At 31.4% G+C, this 22,030-nt stretch overlaps 3 protein-coding genes across 3 annotated transcripts; 1 reads left to right on the forward strand and 2 right to left on the reverse strand.

Moving 5' to 3' along the window:
- Positions 1-323: 323 nt before the first annotated feature.
- Positions 324-1,226, reverse strand: LOC131634962 (F-box/kelch-repeat protein At3g23880-like). Its single transcript, XM_058905587.1, has one exon. The coding sequence runs from the start codon at positions 1,224-1,226 to the stop codon at positions 324-326; it is 903 nt and encodes a 300-aa protein (XP_058761570.1).
- A 6,453-nt stretch (positions 1,227-7,679) lies between these two features.
- LOC131634963 (uncharacterized) lies at positions 7,680-8,156 on the reverse strand. The gene has a single exon (XM_058905589.1). It carries the CDS (start codon positions 8,154-8,156, stop codon positions 7,680-7,682), a length of 477 nt encoding a protein of 158 aa, XP_058761572.1.
- Positions 8,157-20,503: 12,347 nt separating this feature from the next.
- LOC131634964 (F-box/kelch-repeat protein At3g23880-like) lies at positions 20,504-21,502 on the forward strand. Its single transcript, XM_058905590.1, has one exon. It carries the CDS (start codon positions 20,504-20,506, stop codon positions 21,500-21,502), a length of 999 nt encoding a protein of 332 aa, XP_058761573.1.
- The last annotated feature ends 528 nt before the right edge of the window (positions 21,503-22,030 follow it).

Below are 22,030 nucleotides of genomic sequence, written 5' to 3' on the forward strand. Positions count from 1 at the left end.
ATTTTATTGGTAATTCTAGTTCTTTCGACACTGTTATCTCTCATATTATACAGAATTGCCTGCTCTTCTAAACTGCTACCCAATATCAATCTATCATCATTCTCCGACAGATACAATGGCACCATAAATAATTCCTTATCTCTAAAATTGTAACCAATACTATCCAAAGAACTAATTTGAAGATCCAAATAATTAATTTGAAGAAACTGTGTCCAAGATTCTTGAACTCCAAAATCCATCATTTGCCATATAACAAAATGAGTTAGTCTAAAATCATAAGAAAAACAAAGACGATTCATCAACACACCAATAGTTGGGTCTACTCAAGGCATTTCAACAAAACCATGAGGAAGATGCATCTGCGTGTATGTCTCGGTTCCCAGATCAAGAGAAATAATAACATAATTCTCAAGAGATTTAACCTTGTATTCAAAAACACCCAACCAATTCGCAGTGCCACTCAAATAAACACCATCATAGTCATGGTGGAAGCGATAGACAGGGTGGAAGCGATAGACAAACTGAAGTGGAGCCGCAGGGAAATTTTGAATATTTCTCCAGACATTATCAACCAAACTAAAAACTTTTGTCTCGGTTATCCTATTGCGAGGTTGAAAATTTAGGGACACAACCTTATAAGTAGAGGTTAAATTATCATAACCAAATACGAACTTTAAAGATCTATATTGACTAACCCTATGATGGCGTCGATTAACCCTATCACTCGAAAAACATAAATGACCTAATGCTTTAGATATTGTTCTAGTGGATGGGTTCCAGAAACGAAATGTTATATCTTGATCCAAAATTGAAAAAATGAGCAAGCAGATCAATCCATTACATGAACCGACAACACGATGGTTGACACGGCTATTGGATTGGTTGAAACAAACATCGTCCATAAGGTAATGAGGTTCGTCAGTAAGGGTGATCAGAGGATTTTCGAGTAAATGGCATACTGGTAAGGGTACGACATTTTTGGTCTTGCTAGTGACAAGTGCAAGGTGAGGGTTTCGAGCAGATCGAAGAAGATGCATTCTGATGAAAAAAGGATTGGTAAAGAGAGAATTAGAGAACTTACTCACGCATCTCATTCGCATAAAAGATTTCACAGGAAGGGAGGAAAGTACTTCAGTTACAAGCTCATTGGGGAGGAACACCGATTGTGAAGTGTTGGACGAATGTTGTGAGTGAGATGGATGGATATTCATTTTCACAGCTTGCATAACGGCAGTTGGAGGTGTTATGTGAATTTTGAAAGACCGAAAACAACAAAAACGAAGTTATCTATTAAACCAAATATTCAGTTCTCATATATATGAAATAAATTTTATTTTTTTAACAGAGTTACTTTTTTTTCTATTTATTTTTTCTATTTATTTTTATTATTATGGTCAAAGAAAAATAAATAATTGAGCTTTTTCATTTTTTGTACAATGTATCAAACCAAAGAATTTGACTAAGGGGGTAAGATCAAATAAATGAATATGGTAATATTATTTAAATAAGTTTGACTACAAATTGAATTTGAACATAACCAACATAATTTTATCTATAATATAATTAGGGTGTAAGATCAAATAAATGAATATGGTAATATTATTTAAACTAGATTACCGACCCGTGCTTCGCACGGGTATATTAGAAATAATTTTTTTATAATAATTGATATTTATTTGTTATTTGCATATAAAATTATTTTGTAGGTCATATAGTCTATATTTGCAATTATACTTTTAATTATTTAATGTAAAAGTTAATAAATTAAAAAATAAAATTTTATGATAATTTAAAATGTATAAGTTTGAAGAAATAAAAATTAAGTAACTAAATAATATTATTAAATGTTTCTTTGTAAATTACATTTGATGTTGTATCTATATCTTCACATTCATCATTAGTCCTCAATATCTTTAATTTTTTTTTTGAATTAACCCTTGATAAGACAATATATAGTTGTCCATGAGCGAACATTGGTTGTGGTAGATATACTCCAACATGTTTGGGTGACTGCCTTGACTTTTATTGATAGTCATTGCAAATAAAACAGCTAAAGGAAATTGGTGTCGTTAGAATTTGAAAGGGATTCTTTTATCAGAAGGTGTCAATGATAAACTTGCGATATAATTTTTTTTTACCAATATTGCTTCCCAAAATAACCTTTGCTTCAACAACTATTTTCCCATTTTTTTTGTAATTATTAACTGTGTTACCTTACACAAACCTAAAGACAGGTCAATATTTCTCTATAATATTACTCGTACTATGATTGTGTCAATATTTTCCATTATTATTATTATTTAAATTATTTACATTTTAAAAACCTAAAAGATTTTATCTGAAATTCTATTTTATTAATTTATAAAGAAAATCCAAATAATTGTGATTAATTTTATTTTATCATTGGTGATAAATTGAAATAAAGAAAATTTTTGAAGTGTATGATTGAAAATAAATTAAAATAAAGAAAAATTCATGCTAATTTTTATTTTTAATTAATAAAAGTTATGTGATGGACAAATCTATCATATTTGGGCGTTATTATTACATATATTAAAAAAACGTAAAACACATTAAATTAAAAAGACATTAAATCATTCAGATTCTTTAGTTTTCAAGAATGGAAAATTTGGATCTTTAATGATTGATACATTGTCACCCTCAAGATTAATTGTTTAAATGTGAATTATATAAAAACTCGCGCGTTGGATGGGTTTGATTATAATCCTTGCCTCAAATATTATTTAAAAAAATATATTTTTGCAAATATAATTATATATAATCTTATAATTGAATGTATAAAAAATTAGAGGATTTTCGAGTAAATGGCATACTGGTAAGGGTACGACATTTTTGGTCTTGCTAGTGACATGGATGGATGGATGTTGTGAGTGAGATGGATGGATATTCATTTTCACAGCTTGCATAACGGCAGCTGGAGGTGTTATGCGAATTTTGAAAGACCGAAAACAACAAAAACGAAGTTATCTATTAAACCAAATATTCAGTTCTCATATATATGAAATAAATTTTACTTTTTTAACAGAGTTACTTTTTTTTCTATTTATTTTTTCTATTTATTTTTATTATTATGGTCAAAGAAAAATAAATAATTGAGCTTTTTCATTTTTTGTACAATGTATCAAACCAAAGAATTTGACTAAGGGGATAAGATCAAATAAATGAATATAGTAATATTATTTAAATAAGTTTGACTACAAATTGAATTTGAACATAACCAACATAATTTTATCTATAATATAATTAGGGTGTAAGATCAAATAAATGAATATGGTAATATTATTTAAATAAGTTTGACTACAAATTGAACATAACCAACATAAACTTATCTATAATATAAAGGGGGTAAGATCAAATAAATGAATATGGTAATATTATTTAAATAAGTTTGACTACAAATTGAACATAACCAACATAAACTTATCTATAATATAAAGGGGGTAAGATCAAATAAATGAATATGGTAATATCATTTAAATAAGTTTGACTACAAATTGAACATAATCAACATAAACTTATCTATAATATAAGAACATTTTATGTTTTGAAAAAGACAACAATACCCCTCTTGCATATAGTGTGTCATATCAGCGTTTTTTTTTAATTGCATTGCGAGCTTTTTATTTACCTAATACGGTAAATTTTTTTTTTCAATGTAACTTATCGTATTATTTTATATTTGGTTCCAAACCAACAACAAATATGCTTATCTTTTCAAATTTTCTCTTCTACCCATATATCATCACATCCGAGTGTTTGCTTTGGAAATTACTAAACAACACTAGTATCTTTTTATAGGTTACTTTGCGAGATCGACTAGGGAATCTCATAACATCGTTTTTTTTTTCAAAGAGTTTTTATAAGATTTTTGGAATATTGTTATTTGAAAAGGAGGTGTTTGACACGACGTCAAACATTCTTAACGTCAAAATTGGTGTTTTTTGCAAATGCTTGTGAAAGATCAAAACGAAAAGTTAAACATAAGCATGCAAAGAAAATAACAAAGCTTGAATATAAATGACATAACATTAAAATTTGAAGAAAAAAGTAGGTGATTCAAACATACATAGTCCTTGCTTGACTCGTTTTGCTCGTTCACTTGGGTACTTTGAGTGTTTAGCGTATAGGCGTTTGTAAGTTTGAACTCCTGAGACTATGTACAAAGTTCTTTATTTATAATACAGAAAAATAACTACTTCTTGGTGGTTTTCGACCTGCTGGAATCCCACGTTCTTTCTTCTAACTTCCTTCCATGAAGACCCATGTTCTCCATTTGTATTTTCTTTTCCCTCCAAATCCCTTACTCTCATGATCTGGATAGTTTATTTAGTCTTGGGCTTTTGGCGCTTTCAGACCCAATTGACTATTGATGGAGTCTTTCTTGGTCGACTAGAGCTATGGTCGACTCAGGTACTTCTCCCTCAAAGTCGAACCCTTTGGATTCCTTTTCTTGGCTAGCTTTTAGTCTTCGTCGAAAATCCTAGCCAACAAATTTCCCCCCAAAATGTCCCTTTTGAATGAAATGGGAGAAATGGACATTTTTAGTCTTTCTTAGTGCGTACTAACGTCATCTTAATCATGACTTTTTCCTTAGACATCACGTCTGTAAGCATGCAACCACTTCTCTACTTTTTAGCTTCAACTTCCTAGGATGAATATGGCCTCCACTCAGCATCTTCCTCAATCGGTTGCTATTCACCTGACACGTGTTCGTCACGTACCCACAGTTTTTCCACTTTCTTTCCAAACATTTGAGTTCTTTAGTAGTATAAATACTCTCCTCATTTCTTTAATTCCTTTTTACGCTCTCTTTGTATTATCAAGCCTTCATTTCAGAACTCACAAAGCATCCAACGTTTTTGCTAATTTCCTTCTCAAACCTTTGTAACTTTCAATGACTACCTCCAACCAAATCGTTGAACAACTTTAAAATCCGGACACTATTCCTCTAGTTTCCATGATGAGTGACGTTTTCCTGCACCTTTAAAAACCATTTGTGCTAGAACCTCCTCTTGCACGCGAAGGCAAGATGTGTATCTTTCGTTCGTAGGTTTTACTCCCTTTTCTCCTTAAGAACAATGCTCATGCCCTTCTGGGTCCTATTCCTGATAAAGTGGGAGATGTTAAGAAACTAAAGAAATGTTTCTCATTCATTCTCAAACCAGATCCCCTGTCACCCTAAAGAAAACCCTTGATCTCAGCCCTCTCTATGGAACTATCAGGATTTTTCGTTTAGCTCCGTCTATTCAACAAGACTTCATTGCTTGGTCGTACAAGATCAAGAAAGTGAAAGGTGACACCTTGAAACAATAGGATATCTTCGACTTGATTCAACTTTCCAGGGTTGGCCCTACCTACTGTACCAGGTTTTTGAATTACTCCCTCTACTTCTGAGAAGGTTCGACCAACAGTTATCACCTCCCATGTGGCGTGTTTACGTCCATACTATTCGATATTGCAACCACTACCCGCTCTCTCCTTTTCTCTTCGTGCTTGTAATGGAAGGATTGACCTCTATTGTCAAAAAATCGGTGGAGGTAGTGGATTTCAAGCCTTTTTGCTATAGTGATAAGGATAGCGTGGATATCCTTCAATTCGCGGACGACACCGTGATTTTAGGGGAGCCCACTTGCGATAATCTTTGGAGTTTAAAAGTGATCTTAAGAGGTTTTGAACTCGTCTCGGGTTTAAAAATCAATTTCAACAAAAGCAATGTGTTAGGGGTCAATGTGAGTGATTGGTTGATGCATACGGCTACTTCGTTCCTTGATTGTAAAAAAGGGTCCATTCCTTTTAAGTTCTTAGGTATTTGGGTCGGAGCTAATCCTAGAAGTAGGAAGACTTGGAAGGATCTCCTTTTATATATCAAGAATCGGCTTTCTTCATGGAACGGGAGAAACATCTCTATAGTGGGAAGGTTGACCCTTATTAACTCGGTCATCAACGCTATCCCCACTTTCACTTTCTCTTTTTTTAAAGCCCCTAAGAAAGTCATACAAGAGATAAGAGAGCTTCAAAGCAATTTCTTGTGGAGTGGAAACGCAAATAAAAGGAGTATTCATTGGGTTAAGTGGGATATTGTTTGCAAACCCAAGGAAAAAGGTGGCTTGGGGATTAGGGATGTGAGAGAAATGAACAAGGCTCTTCTCTTTAAGTGGAAGTGGCGAATCCTTGCGGATAAAGATGCTATATGGAGGAGTTTCTTAGATTTGAGATATTCAAATCCAAAACTTAAGGTGCTGGCTAACAACGGTGACTTCGATAGTAAAGCGAACTCTATTTGGTGGAGAGACGTTATGTCCAATAAGATTAACATAGGAGGCTTGGAGGAAAGATTCTCTAGTTTTGTCAAATGCGGAGTTGGAAACGGCAATAATATTCTTTTCTGGGATAGTATTTGGTGGGGGAATCAAACAATTCGTTCCTCTTTTCCCGATTTGTATGATCTTTCAACCAAAAAACTATCGTCTGTTGGAGAGATTTTTCACGAGCAAGGTGACACGCATAGTTGGCATGCTGACAGGGTGATAGGTGGGAATTATGGTTCGGTTACAGGTGGGAATTCTGGTTCGGCTACAGGTGGAAATTCTGTTTTGGCTTAGGGTCGGCAGCGGCATGTTTTTGATGCTGCCAGCACTTCTGCTCGTGCTCAATGGAGAACTCTCCATTCCATGCTGCAGACGTTTTCTCTGGCAGTAGAGGACATGGATTCTTTTGTTTGGATCCTAAACCCATCTGGCCTATTCAGTGTATCTTCTGTTCGGCTGGTAATGGAGGAAGCCAAAGATTTTGCTTGGCAATCGGACACGATCAGCTGGATGAAAACTATTTGGGCCCTTAAAATTCCGTTAAAAATATAGGTTTTTTCTTGGAGATTCATGGCTGGTAGATTACCGTTAAGAGATCAGTTGTTGCGCAGGAATGTGCCTGACATTGCTTCAGCGAATTGTCCAATTTGTGAATCTCAAGCGGAAAATTTGATTCATTTATTCTTCGACTGTTCAGTGGCTAATCACATATGGGAAAGGATTTTTGTTTGGTTGGGGGCTGGTCAATTTTTATCACTTGCTGATTTCAGGTCTTTCAGCGCAATTCAGGAGAAAGTGAAGTCAGAAATCATTAAGGAGAAGATCAACATTGTGTGGATTTCAACTATATGGAGCCTATGGAACTTGAGAAATTCCATGGTTTTTGAGATCAACTTGTATAGTTTTGAATGGGTTTTTAACAGTGTCCTTTTTTTTCTCTTGGAGATGGGTGTCCCTAAGTCTTTCTTTGACCAATTTTTGTTTCTATGATTGGTACAAAGTGCCTTAGTAGGTATCAGTTCTGTTTAGTTTGTACTTGTAAGGGTTGCACCCCTAGTGCAATTTTCTAATATATTGCCTTTTTAAAAAAAGTAACTATAAGAAGTCGCCTCAATTATATGCTATTTTACAGTTTAAAATTCCATGCATAATGCCTCAATTTGATGCATAGCAAGTTATGATGTATATGTCTTGTAAGCTAACCATTTAACAGTATGATAGGCTAAGCCATCATAAAAGGAATACATGCACAGTCTTGTATTATGAGCAACAATGATTTCAAACAATATAAACTAACATAAAACAAGAACATAAATTCCAATAAATAAATTGTTGAAGAGAGACTTACTTTCAACAAGTCGGAACCAAGGTTTCGATATAATTATGAGAAAACATCCACAATACATGGTTGGTAATTCTAGTTTTGATTACACTATTATCTCTCCAATTATAGAGAAATGCTTGCTCTTCATGACTGCTTGCTAGTATTATTGTGCCATCATTCTTAGAAAGCCATAATGGATGCAGTAGATATTCATAACCAAATCGCTGATATTCATGATGATTTTGAAGATCCACACAACTAATATTAAGGAATTGAGTCCAAGATTGTTGGACTCCAAATTCCATCATCATCCATATAGCAAAATGGGTGGTCTTAATGTGGTAGGAAAAACAAAGACAGTCCCTCAACACACTAATAGTTGGAAAAATAGGCGGAACTTCAACTAATCCACTTGGAGGAAGCAACTGTCTGTATGTCTCCGTACTCAGATCCAGCGAGATGATAACAAATTGATCCATTTTTGGATAAACAAATGGATCCATTCCTGCTAGATCATTGTATTCTTTGTGAAAATATTCACAATTTAGAATTGCCAGCCAATTAACAAAGCCATTCAAATAAACATAGGGATGGCAAACAGACCCAAATCCGCGGGGCCCACCCGCACCCGAACCCGAGTCAACGGGTGAAAACCCGAGTTGACTGAGTTTGGATTCGGGTTTGGGTGTTACCCGATATTTCGGGTGCGGGTTTGGGTAGTGTGAAACCCGCGCCCGAAACCCGAAATCACACCCGAATATTATATAATATTATATATATATATATATTATGGAAAATTGTAAGAAAGTTGTAGGAAAAATATATTTTATGTATTTTGTTGCGGGTTTGGATTTGGGTGAAAAAACCCGAACCCAACGGGTGTGGGCGTGGGTGTTATTTTGTCACCCGAATAGCTTTTGGGTTTGGGTTCGGGTGATAATTTCGGGTGCGGGTTTGAGTAGTATAAAACCCGTACCCGCGGGCACCCGTTGCCATCCCTGAAAAAACACCTTCGTTAACACGTAGCTTTCTATGGCGAACAACAAGCACGTAATATAAAGGAATTATAGGAAAATGTTGAATATTTCTCCAAACATTATCACGAAAACTGAAAATTTTCGCCTCCTTAGGACAGAATGCCACTACTTTATAAGTGTGTGTTGATTTATCATAACCAAATGCAAACCTGAGATAATTAGATCGATCATGGCCCGGATAATATGGATGGCAGTTGGAATGGGTAATTGAACCTAATTTCTGAGATATTGTCTTGGTGGCCGGGTTCCACAAACCATCACGAATTTTGCGAGAATTAAACAATCAAAGCAATCCATTGATAGAACCGATGACTCGGAAGCAATGCTTGTACCTTAATCTGTGGTGAGGGAGGATGGTTAATGGTTATAGTCATCGATGGATTAGGTAGTAAATTGTTGAGGGGAAACGGTACAACGGAACAATCTCGATCATAATAATAATCTGTAATATGTGTCATTGGCCTGCACAAGATGAGTGCAAGATGTGTGTTTCTTTTTTGTGATAGATGAAGATGCTTTTCGACAAAGAAAGGATCGGAGATGAGTAATTCCCTTGGCTTGCAGACGCATTTGAATCGTAAAATAGATTTCACAGGAAGAATTGATAAAACTTCTGTGATAAGTTCTTCAGGAAGAACTGCTATGGACATTTGGGCTGTGTTAGTTAGTTTATGGAGAACTTCAGCAGGAAGCACAACTTTGATTTAATTAGGGTAATCTTACTTGGAGTATCTTATCCCTAAATATATTTTCATTCTTTTCTTAACAACTTCGCTTTTGTCTCAATTATAAAATGTTTTTCAAACAAAGTTTAACTGTTTTAAAATAATCAATGACGAATATATCATCCTATCATACTAAATTATAATCCTAAAACTTCTTTTAAACAAAACTCTTTTATTATAATTAATTAATAATTAATCATACTAAATTATAATCCTAAAACTTAATTAATTAATTAATTAAAAGTAAACTCGATTACTTCATTTTAATTAAAAAGTGATTAAAATTAATTTCCATTAACTCTCTTAGTTATACCCTATTTTCATTTTTCAATCTAAATAGATCACTTCATTTTCCTTCTTTTTTTTTTCAATCAAAATTGATTGAACTCCTAATTATTCACTTTTCCTTCTTAATTTTTTTCAATCAAAATTGATTGAACTCCTAGTTATTCACGTTCCCTCAATTTTCATGTTCAATTCTATCATCTTTGTTTATTTTTCTACTCAAAAGTCTATATAGATCACTTTTTTCCATTCATTTTTTTTAATCAAAATTGATTGAATTTATGATTATTCATTTTCCCTCAATTTTCATATTCAATTTTATTATTTTTATGTTTTTCTCTCAATATTTAGAGAAATAAAGGTTTTTTTTCTACTCAATGAATACAAATCATTTTATTATGAAGAGGCATTGATTAGATAATTGTAATCGAAATTTTACAAGATATATTCTGATCAAAATATTGTCAACCCAGGGGCCCCTTTAACTCTATTCCATCTAACACATTGTATCAAATAAATAGTATAAATATACTAACCCATTGACTCTTTTAATTCAACTCCATCTAATGCTTTGTATGAATTAAATAGTATAAATATATTATACAGATAAAACACAAACACGTCATTTTTGTCAAACAATTTAAATCTCTCTACCATTTTTTACAATTATGAAAGATGAAAATATACATCCCATTTATTATATTATTATATTAATCAATTATTTATTATTATTTGTTTTAATTTTTTTTATTTATTTTTTTTTTCTCTTTTTAGTTTTTGCAGAAATACAAAAATTTCATGGATGGAGAGTTGTTAAATTGCACATTCTATTATATTAGTATTATAATACTCTGTAATTTGTTTTTGTTGCTACATCATGTATAAGTATGACATGGATGAAGGAATTGCATATGAAATCAAGAGATTTTTAATTTTTTTTATTTTATCAATTTAATATGTTTTTAATTATTTTCTATTGTTTGCATTTTTTTTTCTTATGTTATTTCTACTTTATGGTTTTTTTCTCTCATTTTTTAAATTTTGTTGTAAATATATATTGTTATTCTTTTTAAACATACAAGCAATTAAAATTTTTCTTTTTTCTTTTTTTCATTTGTCTTATTTATGTATTAAATTAAAATAGAATAACACATATATTTATCAGATCATAGATCAAATATAGATCAAAATAATTTAAAATTATTAAAATGCAAAGTAAAAAAGAATAACAACGAATTGAATTATTAATATTATGATTTTTTATGATAAAAAATAACGCAAATTATTAAAATTATTACAAACTCATAATTTATTATGATATACTACTTATAATATCTACAAATGTTTTTTTTAAATCATTTGTTGTTAATTACTATATAAGGCTTTTTATACTAATAATAACAACGAAAATATTTTAAATATGTTTTACTCTTTCAATTTTACTATATTTAATACTATGATTTATTTTATTTTTTAAACTACATTGTTATTTTTTTAAGACAGACAAACTATTAAATTATTGCTAATTTATATCATTATATTTTAAATTATTAATTTAAACTAAAATATTTATTTAATAAAATTTATCTGCACATCATGCAGGTGGACGTCTAGTTTGATATATATTATGCTCATATGTATTAAATTGATTTTTTTTCAATAACCATATTTAAAAAAAAAATCAAAATAACCATATTTTTAAAATAACTACCAAAATGTCCAAAAAATGCTAATTTTTTTTTTTGATATATGATTTTATATATAAGAGTATCAATGGTACTCAAAACAGAAATACAAACTAGGCTACAACAGAATCACAATTACAGTTACTTTATAGTTGCCTACAAGCTATTGGGAAATTGAACCATTCATAGAAAGACCACCCTAAACACCTTCACATTGTGTATAATTTCATTCATATCTCCTACTGCATTGTTGCCACAAGGGGGTGGCGACAATAATACCCCATTAGTGTACTCGCCAGTGGGCCTTGTGACAACGTGTGAAAAATGGGTCAAGTCGCCACCCCCTTGGCGACAACACCCCCCTTTCCTTTTTTTTAAATTTTTTTACCTATTATATTTTGAAGGAGTGAAAAACACTTAGAAAGGGAGGATTGAATAAGTGTAACTTTAAAACTTGGAAGATAAAAACAATCAACACAATGATTATTATCCTGGTTCGTTGTTAACGAAACTACTCCAGTCCACCCCTGACAAGGTGATTTACCTCTACTGAGGATTTAATCCACTAATCCAATTGATTACAATGGTTTTCCACTTAGATGCCCCCTAAGTCTTCTAGAGTCTAAAATCACAACTTGATCACTCTAGGAATCCTTTTACAATCAATGTAAAATAAAGTTTACAAGAGTTTGAATGCTTCTAATAAAGTTGTAATCACAACTGTGATATTTCTCTTAAGTTCTAAACTTAACACTCACTAAATATTATAAGAGTTTGTGAGGTTGAAGATGAAGTTCGTAAGCTTTTGAATTTGACAGCATTTTTGTATATTTTTGCGCAAGTGTTGTATTCAACTTCTGATCAGAACTTCTATATATAGGCGCTTCAGAGGAAATGACTGTTGGGAGCATTTAATGCTTTACGTGAATAGTACCACGTTGCATTTAATATTTCACACTTTTGTCAACTACCTCAAGCCATGCTTTTAGTGCTTTTACTGACTTTGTCGTTTGTAGCTTCTAACGTTCCTTTTGTCAGTTAGAGATTTGACTTTATAGCCTGTCATCTTGTACTATCTTCTGGACTCAGATTTGTAGATACAATGTTTGAATATCAGAGTCAAACAGCTTTGGTGCAGAGCATCTTCTATCTTCTGACTTTGAAGAGCTTTGAGCATGATACCATCAGAGCTTCAGAGCTTCTGCTTCTGACTTCATTCTTCTGATGCTTTACAGTTCATGTTCTGATTCTGCATGACCAACTTCTGATGTCTTGCCAGAGCATGTTCTGATGAAGCCATCCAAAAACCATGTTCTGGTAAATTGCATATGAGGAGCGTATGGGAGTGATCATACGCGTATGAAGGATTTATAAGAGGATTTTGGTTCTGCTGATACGTGTATGAAGAGGCGGATACGCGTATGAGATGCTTTTTGGGCATTTTTTATTCTTATGAAACGCGTATGATACGCGTATGATGAAGGGCGATACGCGTATGGGCTAGGTGATACGCGTATGGCTGCCGTGTGTTAAAATTCTGTTTTGTGGTTTTCTTTGAAAGTTAAATGATGCGTAACTTTTGATCCGTAACTCCGTTTTTAGTGTTGTTTCGAGTATGATGAACCTTATGAGATAACCTACGAGTTTAAATGATGAAATGAGGTGTAGATTTCAATTAATTTTGAATAACGAATTTATTGCTTGATGAAATGATGTATTGTACATATATGTGATGAGATGTGACAGTACATGCTATGTTTTAAACATGATTCATATGATGATTGTTTGATTGTGTGATTGAGCTTATGAGATATTTCATGTGATGATATGAGTATGATGTGAATACTTTGTTTGTTTAATGGACGATATATATTGTTGACATATATGATGAGAGGTGACAATATGAGATGTGTTGAATGATGTGAATACATGTATATTCTTATTATTGATGATGATGATTAGTGTAATACATGTATGTTCTGTAATGATGGTGATGATAATTGATTTATGATGAATGATGCTGATACATATGAACATACTTAATAATGATGATGATAATGATATAACTATGTTGTGTATATTGCATTCATTCATAGTCATTTGTTGAGGGTTGAGTCCTAATGATGAGGGGATTCAGTGAAGGGCATAATTCCCATTGTGTGGAATTTGTGTTGGCAGGGCCGTATCTTGATGATGTTAGATCGGTCGGTGGGTTATTCCCATTGATGATATTTGGTACCACATGCATAGAGTCATTTGCATTCATATGCATGAATTTGATAGCATGACTGAATGTACTTCATTGTTATGATTCCTATTGTGTGTTTTGTGTGATGATGGATTATCTGAATATAGATGAATTGGGTGAATAATATAACTATTGATGTGTTGTTATTTATAATGCAATAATATTTGTTAATTGCGAATGAGACTCACCCTTACACTATATTTTTCAGATTGAGGATAGCGGCTTTTTGGCTTGGTGAGGATTAGCTCATAAGTCATCGTTTAGTTTTGCGCCAGGTGTCATGCTCTGATATTGTAACACTGGGGGACAGAATGTTTCGAGTTTAATTGAATAACTCTATTATGGCATCGATGATGTGATGTTAATTTTGATGATTTATTCCGCTGTGCCAACATGATATATTCTGAATTATGATGTATAATGAAATGTTCCTTAGTGAATGCATGACATTGACGGATGATAATTGATTTATTTTAATTGTAACGCCCTTGATTGCATGTTACTCTAATTTAATTATTAATTGCTGCGAGGGTTTAGAAGGGTGTTACAGCGGCGAACAGTGGTTGCCTTGAAGCAGCGGCGAACGGAAGCAGCAGCGGCGGACGGTGGAACGAGGGCGAGGGCGGAAGAAGACAAATCACGAGGGTGGAAGAAGATAAAGCACAAGGGTGGAAGAAGATAATAAGAAAGAGAACAAAATAAAAAGACTGAGTCTAAGTTTTAGTATAGTTAGGGTTTTCGTGGATGGGACTTTTCCCATCGGTTTAGAAATGGGCCGATGTAAGCGCCCAAATGCCCAATACTTTTCCCATCGGACAGAAAATGGGTCTGATGTAATAGCCCAAGCGTCCAATACTTTTCCCATCTGGCAGAAACTGGGCCGATGTAATGGCCAAAAGGGTACGGCTTTCCCCTCGGTGCTGCTATGGCCCGATGTAAAAACCCTTATAATCCAATTTCATTTTATTTACAAGTTTGCCACCGCGTTTTTGTTTCTATCATTTAAATTAAATACCTGATGTAAAATCACTAAATTCAAATTTTTTTCACATCAATTGATTATTTAAGCTGATGTAAAATTATTTGATAAATATTTTTTACATCATATATTTTTATACCTGATGTAAAAACTGTTTATCAAATGTCAAATTTTTATACCTAAATCATCTTATTACATTCTGAGTATGTAACTGGCTACAATTGTAAGTTACAACAATTAATCAACCAAACTGTTTGCATTTGTCATAGAGTGACAATAGTGTGTATATATATATATATATATATATATATATATATATATATATATATATATATATATATATATATATATATATATATATATATATATATATATATATATACAGAGAGAAAGTAAATGAAAAACTTAATAGCATGATGTTAAAAATCTCACTAAAAAAACAAATTCTCAATATAATTCCATTTTGAAGGATTTTTTTTTTAAATTTTATGTTAAATTATTTTAAAAGAAGGTTTGTCGTTGTGTTTGATTTATCATGGCCAAAAAAGGTTGGTTATGGTTGTTAATTTATTATGTCCGAAGAAGGTTGATTGTGGTGTTGGATTTAACATGGCTTAAGAAAATACTGTATATATTATTATAAAGTGTATAGTAACTATATTTGATTATATTTTGAAAATAAAAATATGAACACAAGTAACACACTAGAACCGATTGAATGTATGGGTAACCACACTAACATCCGAGTGAACGCACGAGTAACACACAATTCTGTATGAATGCACGACTTATCAGGCTTAAATTATTGTGAACGCACGGGAAGTACACGAGTACCGTGTGAACGCATGGGTAACCAGGTCAAAATCCATGTGAATGCCCGAGTATCTAATATTTTTATTTTGAAGCTATTTTTAATTTAAAATCCGTGTTGACATATCCGTGGTCCACACCAGAATCCGTGTGAATGCACGGGTATCACACCGATACCGTGTGTTCACACGAGTTATCATACCAAAATGTGTGTGAACGCACCGGTAGCACACATGTACTGTGTGAACGCACAGGTAATCAGGCCAAAATCTGTGCGAACGCACGGATCTTTACATGTTTTGTACAATTAAAGAAAATAAAAGTAAATATATTTAAAATAATATATGAATCCAATTTATATAGGGAAGAAAATATTGAAACCAATTTATTATTATCTCTTATAAATGTAATAAAGGGTTAAATATACGATGCCCCCCTGCCACTAGGGCGAGTTTTGATTTTGCCCCCCTGAAGTTTTTTTTTTTGTAAACCGCCCCCTATAAAACAAAGATTTTGTTTTCAGAAGCCCATATCCCTTGTTTGGCTGACTGGACTTGCTTACTATGTTTAATAAGCAAAAATCATTCAAATTTTTTGCCAGAGCCAACTGCAAGTATGTAATTGAGAAACTACTCAACCAACTAAGCTACACCATTTCGTTGCAACTAAATATTTTTTATTTGGTTTTCTTATTAATGTGTTAGCTGAATAAAAACTGAACATAATAATGTATTTTATATTAGCATAAAAAGTTAGTATATTAATATAAAACGTTTTATATAATATTTTAAATTTATAAATTCTTAAATTTATAAACTAATTAAATTTTTTATAAACTATTAAATTTTTATAACACTTTCAAGTTTTTAATTAACGTTTTTATATAATTTTTTATTTAACTTTTTTAAATGTAATAAACAAAAATGTTAATATATATATATATATATATATATATATATATATATATATATATATATATATATATATATATTATACTGAATGTTAACATTTATTTAACATATAAAATAAAAAAATTTAGTATGTATGTTACATATATATAAATATACTGAACACTAACATAAAAAAATTTAACATATATATAAAACAAAATAAATGTTGTTAACGTTAATATAAAAAAATAAAACATATATATAAAACAAAAAAAAATGTTAACATTATACTAGGAGTCCTTAAAATATTATAAACTAACTATTAATATATAAAGTATATTTTAGTATAACTAATATAAAAAGTTAGTATAACTAATATAATTTAATATTGTTTAATTTTTTATAGGAATTGCTCAGTTTTTTTAGAAATTTATAAATTTGAGATGTTAATATATTATATAAAAAAATAAAACGTTAATATTTGTTAGGGATTTATTAATTATTGCTTAGTTTTATAATTAAAAAATATAATTAGTTTTATAATTATTGAATCATCTATATTTATTTTATTTAGTTAATATATATAATAAATAAAAAACGTAAACATTCAGTATATATAATTAGTTTTTTATGTAACATATATACTAAATTTTTTTATTTTATATGTTAATTAAATGTAAACATTCAGTATATATATAAAAACGTTAATTAAAAAAAATATTAAAGTTATAAAAATTTAATTTATAAAAGAATTATCAATTTATAAAAATCAAAAACTTTAAAAGTTCAATTAGAAAGTACATTAATATATAAAGTACATTAATATATTAATGTTTTATAATATATTAATATTTTTTATAATATATAAAGTACATTTTAAATATACATTAACGTTTTTTTATAATATATTAATGTTTTTAATATGTATAATTATTGTTTAGTTTTTTTAATATGTATATTAACGTTCTTGGATGCTGGAAAGCACTGGTACGTACTCGGTAGCTAGCTGTTATCGCTTGTTAAGTACTAAATACATTCCTATGGGTCCTGTGGATAAATATGAAAAAGCTACTAAGCTTATATGGAAGATGCAAGTCCCTATGAAGGTTAAGGCTTTTGTTTGGAGGAGTTTTTTTAATAGACTTCCCACCCGAGTGGCGCTTCAGATCCGTGGTCTTAATTCTTCGACCTGCTGCTGTTTTTGTGGTGAATGTGATGAATCAATCGAGCATCTTTTTTTGGACTGTGTCGTAGCTTCCTTGGTGTGGAAGGATATGGCGGATTGGATCGGATGGAAGGTGGACAAGTGTTCTAGCATTAAGGAAAGCTTCATGAGATGGCATGGGTATTCCAAATTCAAAAGAGTGAGGAAAAGAAAAGAAGGGGTTTTGTGGATGGCCACTTGTTGGAATATCTGGATGGTTAGGAACGGCATCGTGTTCAGAAACGATAAGTGGAACGTCGACGATATAGTTTGGAACGCTAAGATTACGGCATGGAAATGGTTGGCTATAGGAAAAATTAGCCTTCCCAAATGTGACTTTTATAATTTTAGCAAAGATCCTTTGCTTTTCTTTTCATAAGTTGTAATTGGAGGTTAATTTCTTCTCGGGGCGTTTCGTTTGTCGCCCCTTTTGCTTTTTTGTAAGTTCGGTTGAGAACTTGGGTTCTCCTTCATTAATGAATTGCTTGCTTACAAAAAAAAAACGTTAATCTATATATTTTTTATAAAAATAGTTAAAACGTAAATAATATATATTAAATTGAGTTTGAAACGAAAACAAATCAATAAGATGTACTAGTTCAGTTGGTGGGAGATGCATCATGGCCACATGCAAAGACCAGGTTTGATTCCTGGCTGTTGTAAAAATTTTGAATGATTAGACCAGGTTCGATTCCTGGCTGTTGCAAAAATTTTGGGGGGCAAAATCAAAACTCGCCCTAGTGGCAGGGGGAATCGTATATTTAACCCTATAATAAACTATTTTAGTTTGTTAGTTTTGTCTATTTTTCACAATTGTTTTTTACAAAGTTGTGTTTAATAGTTTTTCTTAACAATAGAAGTTTTTAAAAACTTATAAAATTATTTTGCAGTCCATTTTTTTGTTCATTTTTTTAATATTTTTTAATTTGTTTAAATTCTCATGGTAAATTGGTGACATATCTGCGGTCCACACCAGAACCCGTGCGAACACACGAGTAATACACAAGTACCATGTGAATACACAGGAAACCAGGCCAAAATCTGTGTGAACACACGGTTAACACACCAGTAACGTGTTAACGCACGAGTAACAGTATTGAGAAATACATTTCAGCTTTATATATTTTACAGAATTGTTTTTTTAATTGGTGTTTAATATTTTTTCTTAACAATGATTGATTTAATTAACTTATATATTTATATTTGACGATTTTTTTTAATTTTTCTTTTTTAACTTATATATTTATATTTGACGATTTTTTTAATTTTTTTAACTTATATATCAAACATATTATATTTTTCATGGAGATGGTTTAGTAGTAAGGAGCTTCCTAGTAGACTTAATTTTTACGAATTGTACAAATTGCCATTGCTTTGTAGAATACCTTTTTAGTGTGTTCTTGTTGTAAGGGTTGCACCCCTAGTGCGATATCTTATTTACAATTGCTTATTAAAAAAAACACTCCAGTACCATATGAACGCACGTGTAACAAACGAGTATCGTGTGAATGCACGAATAATCATACCAATATTCGTGCGTACGCACGAGTTTTTCAACATTTTTTGTACAATAAAATAAAATAAAATTAAAACTTATGAGTTATACTAATTACTTTTCATTTTTTAAAAAATTTCAAATCACTGTCTAGATTTTAATAAATAAAACATTAAATTTAATTCCTTTAATATAATTGTGTTTTTGGACTTTTAAGTAAAATTATGTTTCTATTGCTTTACAATTAATTTTAAGTTTGGATTTATTTATCTCATTTATTAAATTTTATAAATTCGTTTATTATTACAACTCTATAAGAAACATTTTTTCTATTTTTCAAAATTGTTTTATTATAAATTATATGTTTAATAATTTTTTAATAATAGAAATTTTGAAAAACTTTCAATTATTTTGCAGTCTATTGTTTTTTTATTTTTATTAATATTTTTTTATTTATTTTATTTATTTAAATTTATATGATAAATTGGTGACATATCTACAATCCACAACAAGACTGGTGCGGACGCACGGATTTCTTGCTAGTTAGCATATAATATAAGATTATGTTATTTTAAAAATATAAAACATATTTTTATATTTAGACCCAATCTTCTAAAACCTTCTCCTCCAAACAGACTCTCAAACAGCCCCTAAAATAAATTTTGAATACATATTTGAACGCTCTAGGTAAATTTGTTCATCTCATGTCAAAACGACACTTGTTGCACATACATGTGGTATTGTATTCTGATAGACTGAAATGTATATTTTTTAAAAGTTGTTATGAATAAATATAAATAATTTATTTACATTAATAATTAAATATAAATAAATAATGCCACTAAATATTAAACCTTAAACTTTTACTTACACTCGATCAACTCCACTAACACATAACATTTGAGTTAACCAATAGACTAGAATAAGAATTATGCATTCCTTCTAAAATTCTATCTTAAATTATGTCATTTAAAATAAATATTTAATAATTATTTTTTTACCTATAACAAATCAAATTGTTATGTAATATCACTTTTTAAGTTTATATGAAAATAGTCATAATCTCTTTGTTTTTTTTTTCTTTCTATTATACAATTTCCTATTGATTATATATTAGATAATTTATAAATACAAAAAATTAGTGCGCAGGTGTATATAGAATTAGGGTGAATTGTGTTTGGCTTGTTTATAAAGAAGTTACGGCATCAATTTTTCATCTCAGTCTTCATTAGGTTGCTCTCATGGCTACCCAGCCGCTGAAATCAAATCCACCAACTCTATTTTTACCAGATGAGCTTATCACCCAAATTCTATCTTGTCTTAGGGTTAAATGTCTGATACAGATGAAATGCGTCTGTAAGTCGTGGAATACTCTCATCTCTCATCCTATGTTCATCAAAATGCATCTTGTGGAATACTCTCATCTCTCATCCTATGTTCATCAAAATGCATCTTGTGGAATACTCTCATCTCTGATTCTATGTTCATCAAAATGCATCTTAATCGTTCATCACTAAATCCACAATTCTCACTTATATCTTGGCGCAACTACGGTGATTACAGTTTTGTAGCATTCCCTGTTAGTCTATTATGGGAAAACCGTAGCATCGATATTCCTAGTGATCCTTGTTACCAATTGAATGACAAGAACTGTGATGAGATTGTGGGTTCTTGCAATGGACTAGTATGCTTGGCAGGTTATTCTCCCAATAAAAGGTGGCTTCGGTTCTGGAATCCTGCTACTAGAGCCATATCTGATCAATTAGGGACTATTTTCTTTACATTTAAATATTTTAAGTTCACGTTTGGTTACGATAATTCAACTGAAACTTATAAAGTGGTGCTGCTCGGTTCAAATTTGGATCATCCGGAAACCAAAATTGTGAAAGTCTTCTGTTTAGGTGATGATGTTTGGAGAACTATTTATGGTTTTCCTGCTATTCCTTTTCAATTGGAATATGGTCATGAGTATGATGGTGTATATCTGAGGTGCACTATTAACTGGATGGCATTTCAGAGTGTGTATGATAGAGATGATGTTATTGAGGAATTTGTAATAATTTCGCTTGATTTAAGCACGGAGACCTTCACACAGTTGATGCCCCCTGAAAATTATGACAATGTTGGCGATATAATAAAACCACCAAATATTTGTGTGTTGATGGATTCCCTTTGTTTTTTTTATGATAAGGAAACTGAATTTTTCATATGGCAGATGACGAAATTCGGAGATGAAAAATCTTGGTCTCAGTTCCTTAAATTTAGTTATCACAATGTTGGAATAGATTTTGAACTTGGTCACCCACGGATTAAATTAACGCCGTTGCATCTTTCTGAGGATGGTGATACACTATTATTAGCAAATCACAGACAAGACAGTGCAATTCTTTATAACTGCAGAAATAACATAGCAAAGAAAACTAGAATCAACGATAAGATATGTTGGTTCTCTATCCGGGATTATGTCGAAAGTTTGGTCCCAACGTGTTGATAGTAAGTCCTTCTCCAATGATATTCTTGTTCCAATTCTTATTAATTCATGTGCTAGATTTGACTTTGTTTGTGCGACTATTTCCTTTACCTTACTGTGTCGTAGATATTTTGCAGAACTTATTACGATGATTAGAACTAGGTTTCTTTCTATTTTTATAGTAGATTTAAGGTATGTTTTGAACGAATTATTGATTTTCAAAGTAATGGCGAACAGACATGTGAAATATAAACTAAATGATAAAGTATAATATTTTATGCTCTAAATATTAAATTCACGCCGCAACGACCGCAATCCGCATCGTAGTAGCCGCAATACCCACAATCGCGGTGGCCGCAACCGCAACCGCAGCCGCAACCGCAATTTAAAACCATGGCCATGCCTAACATGAGACCGTTTCAAATTATTGTTAATGGGCGTATAGATGGAGGAGCCTTCCTGTAGCTACATTCTCTGCCGTTATAGTATTTGTTTTATTTAAATTATTGACAACCCTCTTGATGTCTCTATTAATGATAGCTCTTTGGA

This window comes from Vicia villosa, unplaced genomic scaffold (assembly GCF_029867415.1).
Source record: "Vicia villosa cultivar HV-30 ecotype Madison, WI unplaced genomic scaffold, Vvil1.0 ctg.001398F_1_1, whole genome shotgun sequence".
In the NCBI taxonomy this organism is placed as follows: domain Eukaryota; kingdom Viridiplantae; phylum Streptophyta; class Magnoliopsida; order Fabales; family Fabaceae; genus Vicia; species Vicia villosa.